Here is a 6,956-nt window from a genome sequence, read left to right as displayed (position 1 = left end):
TATGTTGCCTTCGAAAAAGACTGCCCGGCGGGGGGCAGCTCCGGCTCCCCGGGGCGGCTCCAGTCCAGCGGGGACGTGGGATCTGTCTTGGCGTCTCACTGAGCGCAGGGCTGCTGGCTGAGCCTCCTGCCAGCACCAGAAGGCCTGGCTTGTGCCCCTGGACACCACCTGGCTCGGGGAGCCCCCACTGCAAGGTCCAGAAGGGGCGTTTCTGCTCTTTCCCCCTTGCAGCTTGGCTGCTGCAGCTGCAGGGAGCTCACTAGGAGCGTTGGGGTGGCTAGGAGCTGGGCTCCCCGGCTAGCGAGCAAGGGGAGCACCGCCAGACCCGGGCCTGCTCTGCACAGCTCCCTGCTCCAGGCAGTCTCTGTGATGGGTGGAGAAGTGGCCGTGGGCCTTTTCCCCCACGCAGAACAACTCACTGAGAATCAGCATCAGGGCAGGTAGCTGTCCCTAGCTCATCCTGCCAGCTTCCTGGACACTGATCTGGCCCTACCATCCTCTCTGCTGGCTACGCTCATCCGCGAGCCTTCCTCTCTGCTCCTTGGCCCATCAAACACAAGCATCCTCCAAAGTGCATTAAGTAGGCTCTGATGTCCTGCTATGCATCCCTTCCTCGGGCAAAAGGAAGGCAGCAGCTCTGAGCTCGGGTCAGCCCTACACTTGCACTCAGGAAGCCAGAGCTCCCTGTGTGCCTGGATTTGAACATCGGAGCAGGGAAACAGCCCTCTGCTGCCGTGCGCTGGCCTGCCCCAAGGCAGCTGTTGCCCTGGGGCATGGCCATGCCTCCGTCTCCTCTGGGCCATGTCCTCTGCTAATGTTCTGGCAGCTGATTGGCTTGCATCGCCAGCTCCCTCCTAGGAGCAGGTAGGATCAGGCCGGGGCGCAGCAGGCAGGACGTGCCCATCAGCCCTCTGGTTGCATGGCCCCTGGGCTTGTGGTGCCCTGCAGCTTGTGGCAGTGTATTGGTTGTGTGGACCCCTCTGTGAGGGGTCTTCAGGAGGAACTTGTCCCTGGGGAGCTGGAGGGGCACAGAGCAAGGCAGCTGCCAGGGATGGCACAGAGAATTGCCCAGGCTGAGCCTGCCTGTGGGCTGCACCCCAAGCCCATGCTCACCCACTGCCCAGGCAATCTCCGGCGCACAGCAGGGCAGAAGCCTGGCTTGGTGTGGGGCTGAGCACAGGGTCTGCTGCAAAGTCCATAGCTAGCGAGGGCCAGGCCCACTCACACTCAGAGTTGGGGCCAGGGGGGGTAGAAGCTTTGGTCACACTACCCAGGGGAGGCTGGCATGGGGGAGCTTGTCTAGCAAGAGGACAAGAGGACTAGGGGCTCACGAGCAGAGCCCTGGGGAGCAAGGCGTGAGGAAGGGAGCAGGCTGCAGATAGTGGAGGGGACAGTCAGACAGGCAGGCAGATGCTCTCCAATGGGCTGGCTCTGACAGAGACAGCAGGGGTGACACAGGTGACACCCTTGCTGCTGCGCAGCTTGGGGACACGCAGCTGTGGCAATGCCTGGAGCCCTGCAACACCTGGGCATCCCTATCCTATCTCAATTGCTGTGCTGCAAGAGGCTGCCACAGCCCCCTTCATCCTGCCACAGCCCAAGGGGGCACAGCAACAAGCCTACCGCTGCTCCCCTCCAGATCCCCCCTGCACCCTCTGCCCCTCTGCATCCAGTTCAGTGCCATCCTGCTGAGCCCTCTTGGGGTTGGGGGTTTTGCTCCTCCTGCCTTGCTTAGCTCCCCCAGCCCCCTGCTCCATTAAGAGCAGCCATGGGCTGAGCCTCCAAGAGATGGGACCCCAGCCAGCCAGACCATCAGGCATTAGCGAGTGATACCAGTGAGGGGCGCAGAGTGGAGGGGTGCAGGGCCACAGATCCCCCGGCCCCCAGAGCCGGGGGAGCAAAGGATCAGTGCTCTCCCGGGAGGGGAGGGAGGTGTTTGTTAGTTAAAACCGGCTCAAGAGCCCTAAAGCGGCTGCAATGCGGATTGTGTGTGACACTAACTGAGATCACAGCTAGGAGGGGCCGGGCCTGGGCCCGGGCTCAGAACAGGAAAGCTTTCTTCTTCAGCTCGTTCCGCTTCCACAGTGCCAGCTTGCTGAACTCCTCTGGGGACGTCTCAAAGACACGCAGGAAATCCTCGGGGGACAGGTGCCTCTGCAAGGGGGACAGAGCAGGGGAGACGTCTTTACTCCAGGTTCCATAGGCATGCGTGTCAACACGTGTGTGCTTCTGCCAACATGACTTGCTAATCATGGCTCCCAAGGGAGACGAACCCTGTGCCTAAGCCCATCTACACCCACAGGGTGCTTTAACTGAAATGGTTGTAACTGAGTTGCTCACCCCATGTAGCCCCAGCAAGGACTCTTGTGTCAGGTTAAAACTAGATGCAATGACTGAGCTTTATAAAGGTGCAGGTTCAAATCGGGGTCTCATGTACAGATGCAGCCCCTGGGCCTGAAGCCTGGCTTCACTCTCTGCTATGTCCTTGCCCTCCCTCTCCACACCCAGTCCCCTGTGGGGGTCAGCTCCATTCATACCTCTAGCCTGGTTCTGTCTACTCCTGGGGGCAGCTTCACACGGCCCCTGTTTGTCACCATCAGCATTTCGTAGGGGTAAATCTGAAAGCAAGACAGTAAAGGTTAGCTAGATGGTCCCTGCCCTATCTTCCCCTGCATCACCACTGCCCAGCCTGCCAGGGCACACATCCCATCACACCTCTCCAATTCAGGCGGTCGGCGGCACATGCCACTGACGCATGCCCCTCCTGCAACCATCAGCATGCTTTGTCCTGGGGTAAATCCACACCCCAGCCTGCAGGAGTCATCTTCCTATAAGGCTCTGTGCAGCCAATCCAGCCACTGGCAAGGGTGTGTATCATCTGAATCATGGCCCTGTAGCCATGGCCCTTACCTTTTGCTCCAGCATGCTGGGCAGGGAGTTCCCTCTGTCCATCCTCCCCCTCTGGCCGTTCTGCAAAGAGCAAAGCCACAGGACCGGGGCACAGAGCTTCTCATACCAGAGTCCCTCTCCCCACCCCACCTTCATGGAACTAGAACAGTTGGGGTGACAGGCTTCCCTCCAGGCACTGGAGAGAGAAGTGCTCCAGCCTCATCCCTGCACCTCTGCAGTGTCTCTCTCTGTAACTGGGGGGCCTCCTCTGGGCCGATTTCCCTGTGGCCCGCCCACCTGTTTCTGGGCTAACCGCTCGCCTTCTCTCCTGCCATGCCTTGATGATCATTAATTAATTGTTGTTAATTAAGCAGGAGGCTGCCCATTTCTTGCCCCAATGCCAGGGGGCACTATTCTGCAGCTCCACACCTCCCCTACACGGTAGCCCATGCCTCATAGATGGCATCCAGCTGTTATCCACATCACCGGCCCTGCACTGGGCCCCAGAATCCTCCTATCAAGACCCCTCCAAAATCCCTCCAATCAGACAGCCTACCCCACCCTCATTCAGGCCATCTAGCTCCCTGAAACTATTTTCCCCTCTCGGGTGTGGTCCCCCCGGGACCTTTCACTATACTGGCCCTGGCCTCACCTCCAAGGCCAGTCAGAAACTCAAGGCCCTCTTAGCTCTGGGCATCCTTTGCGGTGGGCCCCTGGCCTTTTTGACCGTCCTGGTCCTGGCTCCAGCATTGACCAGTCAAAGGTAATCTCTATATCAGGTCTCTGAGCCTCTAGCCCCACTCTATCTCTTGGGGTCTGCCCTCTGGTCCCTACTAGCAGGTGACCCACCCAGTTGTGGGAGCTGGGGGTAAGGCAACTCCAACCCGCCTTTCACTGGGATGGTAACTGGTCTGGCATTTCCTGGGGGCTCCTGCGCCACTGAGAACCCCACCAGGCCACCCACTCCTGGCAGGGTGCAGTTTTAGGTCATGCCCAGGACCGGGAGCCTCCTAGCCATCCCCTACAGCTCCTCCCTTACCTCTAGGTTGTTATGGAGCCTCGCAGCCAGGCAATGTTGCAGCCTCTCCAGCCAGGCAGCAAAATGCCCTGTTTATATGGGCAGCCACGTGGCGGCCCCCAAGTGTCCCCTCCCACCCCCTCCCACAGCTCCGGGGCTCCCCGGACCCCCATCCCCGCTGCCCCGCCCCAGCCCCTGTCCTGCCAGCATCCACCCCCACCAGCAGTTCCATCGGAGACCTGGCACCAGCTCTCTCCCTCGGGCATCCAGTGGGGCAGGAGGATGCTGACCCTACAGGGAAGGGAGAGGCACTCTCCCCTCCCTGGCCCAGGACACCCCACCTCTTGCTGTGTCTCCACTCCTGCAGTCAGGCGCGAGCTTACCTGCAGGCCTGTAAAACACAAAGGAACAAGGTACATGGCCATCAACCCCACCTCCATCCCTGGCCAGGGAGCAATGCGGCTTGGTCCTCAATGGATGACAACTGGCATAGGCAGTGGCACACTAAGCTTGTATATTATGCCTCACTGTATAGAGACATGCAAGGCCAGTGGGGCCTCTGTGGCCCTCTCAACCCGGGGTGGGGGGTTTCTGCGGGGATGGCCACAAGGTGGGTACCACTGCCCCATGGATGTTACATGATGTGGGAACTGTGTCCACAAGGGACAGCAGTGCAGCAACAGGCTTGTGGCAAGCAGGAACCAGACCCCACTGAAGCCCAGGGGGCTGGGTGGAGTTCCCTTTGCTGCACATTTGGCCCTGGGGATTCATGACAAAGTGCCCCTGACAGCTGTGTTGCATGTGGGAGCTGGCCTGGAGTGGCCAGAGTGGGTAGCAGCACTGCCCCTTGTCCTTGCAACCTTGCACTTCTCTTACCTGGGCTCCCCCTCTCACTGCCCGCTGGGCTGAATTCGGCTGACTGCAGCTGCAAAAGGACAAGGGATGGTGTCAGCAGTGACCCCAAAGGGTGACAGAGGCCTGGGTTCCCCCACCAGCAGGTCTCAGAGCCAGCAGCTCCCCCTGGCTTTGGTCCTTTCCCCACTGGAAGCCTTCTGCCTGCCCCAGAGGCATACAGCCCATCCCCGTGTGGGGCAGCACCCACCCAGCATGGGGACAGGAAGGGGTTCCAGTTTGGAGCAGTTCAGCTTGGTGCCATCAGGAGTGGTGAGAAACTTCCCTTACCCTGGTGAGGGTGCTTCTCCCGGAGGCAGGAAGGGAAGAGGACTTGAAATTCCCCAAGTGCAGAGCTGAAAAAGAGAAAGAAATGCAGTCACCCCCATGCTGCTTGCAGGAAAAAGCACTGCAGGGGGCTGGGTTACCCAAGGGGATGAGCAACTGGGCTGGACTAGGGGAGCTCCCAGCTCTCTGCTACCCCAGCCTGGGTAAGAGGCACTGTAAGGAGGTCCCAGTAGGCATCTCCATAGCATGGATCCCACCCCGGGGAGAGGCTTGGGGAAGGACTCCTGGCCTTGGGGAGGGGGAGGGCAATCTGGTCTACTCCCAGCCCCACGCACAGGTGTGGAAGGGTGTTCGGTCCGGGAGTGAGCGGGTTTTCCTCCGGATGGGGAGAGACTTCTCCATCTCCTCCTTCAAAATCAGCTTCCCAAGGTTGGAGGTGACCTGAGGAGAGGGAGCATGTGGGTCAGGGATCAGTCTCTGCCAGAGCAGACCCCTGGCACCATCCCCGAGCACCCAATGGTCCCAGCCTCCCCGTACCTTACTCAGCTCCTGCTTTTGGAGCTCACGCAGGTTCTTCATCTCCTCCGTGAGGTCCTCGTCCTCTTCCTCACCCTTCTTGGAGGCCATCCGCCGTCTCCACTCTGTCTCTGGGGAGGCAAAGTGAGAAGAGGAGAGCCAAGAAAGCACTGATACCACCCTGTGTGCCATCCAGGTGGCAGGGGGATTCAGGGAGGCAGTCACCCCAGCTTCAGGGCTTTCCAGTGTCTCAAGGGACCTGCTGCAGTCGCACACAATCAGAGTCCTGGCTTTTTGGTCCCTCCATCCCCACAATGACAGTGTTTTGAGTCACCAGCACCCGTTTTGTTTCTCTTAGCAGGCTGCCATTCACACACCAACCTGGCTTAGCTTGAGCATAAACCACCCTGCTGTTGCCTACCTACGACTGCCAGGGAGGGAGGGCAGGGCCAGTAGTCTGTCTCGATTTTGGCCGGCTGGTTGGGGTCAGGGGGTTGAGCTGCTGGGAACTTGGAGGACTCGATGATCTGGTCTTCAATCATGTGCTTGCCATGCTGGGCTCCGACCGGGTGCTCTGGAATAGACAGGGAGGCAGAATGGAGGGTTGCCATCTCCACGGACGTGTGTCCTAAACCTCAGCTGGGGCGCAGCCATGCTCACCTTTCTGCTTGTAGATGGGGGGCTTCTTGTAGATGTTCAGCTCCATCTTGTCCACCTCTGGGGGAAGGGACAGGTTCAGGGGCCAGGGGAAGACAGGGAGATACACATCACTGAAGGAAAGAGCCAAGGAGCAGGAGAGAGAGGCTCTTTCACTGCAGGCAGCTTTCCCCTTGCTGCATACTGGATGGGTGGGGAGGAGAGAGCTTGGGGCTGAATTCAGTTCTGGCTGTAATCCCGCCTGTCAGCGAGGCAGGGAAGCAGCGATTTGGGGTTTCTGCTTGGGCACAGGCATCAGGGGATCACATCCCCTGAGCCCATGGCAGGGTGTGGGGCATACCAGGTCGGTGGAAGTGGTGCACTCCAGCCCGGGCCATGCTGCTAGTCCGGCGACTAGCTGCCTGGGAGGCACTTCCTGGAGACTTGTTCTCCATCCAGTCCCGGATGACCTGAAAAAGGGGAGACCCAGTATCAGAGGAGAGAGGTGGGAGGCTGTCTAGTCCACTGGCTCCATGGGCCAGCCCCTTGATCCCATGCTGGTGATAAGCAGCTGTGCAAGGGACAGCACCTGGCAGTACTCACCTCTGGAGAAGGAGGAGGAGAGATGGACTTGGGTGACAGGGACCGCTGCGGAGGGAAACAGATGCAGACACTTAACTGCTGCAGCCTGCAGACATCACTAGCATGCAACAACTTT

The 6,956-nt window shown here is 59.7% G+C and overlaps 1 protein-coding gene across 5 annotated transcripts in view; it reads right to left on the bottom strand.

Annotated features, from left to right (window-relative positions):
• Positions 1–6: 6 nt before the first annotated feature.
• DMTN (dematin actin binding protein) overlaps positions 7–6,956 on the bottom strand; it is a 22,472-nt gene continuing 15,522 nt past the window's right edge. For all 5 annotated transcript variants that reach the window (XM_025203459.1, XM_025203458.1, XM_006022992.2 and 2 more), the window contains 12 exons: positions 6,842–6,886; positions 6,600–6,708; positions 6,263–6,319; positions 6,024–6,176; positions 5,624–5,733; positions 5,422–5,527; positions 5,090–5,154; positions 4,784–4,832; positions 4,291–4,298; positions 2,911–2,970; positions 2,538–2,618; positions 7–2,154 (listed from right to left, as the gene is read on the bottom strand). In XM_025203459.1, coding sequence (XP_025059244.1) covers positions 2,041–2,154; positions 2,538–2,618; positions 2,911–2,970; positions 4,291–4,298; positions 4,784–4,832; positions 5,090–5,154; positions 5,422–5,527; positions 5,624–5,733; positions 6,024–6,176; positions 6,263–6,319; positions 6,600–6,708; positions 6,842–6,886 — 957 coding nt within the window. In that variant the 3' untranslated portion in view covers positions 7–2,040. The remainder of the gene's footprint in view (positions 2,155–2,537; positions 2,619–2,910; positions 2,971–4,290; positions 4,299–4,783; positions 4,833–5,089; positions 5,155–5,421; positions 5,528–5,623; positions 5,734–6,023; positions 6,177–6,262; positions 6,320–6,599; positions 6,709–6,841; positions 6,887–6,956) is intronic.

The sequence above is a fragment of the Alligator sinensis genome, unplaced genomic scaffold, assembly GCF_000455745.1.
Source record: "Alligator sinensis unplaced genomic scaffold, ASM45574v1 scaffold98_1, whole genome shotgun sequence".
Lineage (NCBI taxonomy): Eukaryota > Metazoa > Chordata > Crocodylia > Alligatoridae > Alligator > Alligator sinensis.
Note: the sequence above shows the minus strand (reverse complement) of the source record. Positions and strands in the feature narration are given on the sequence as shown.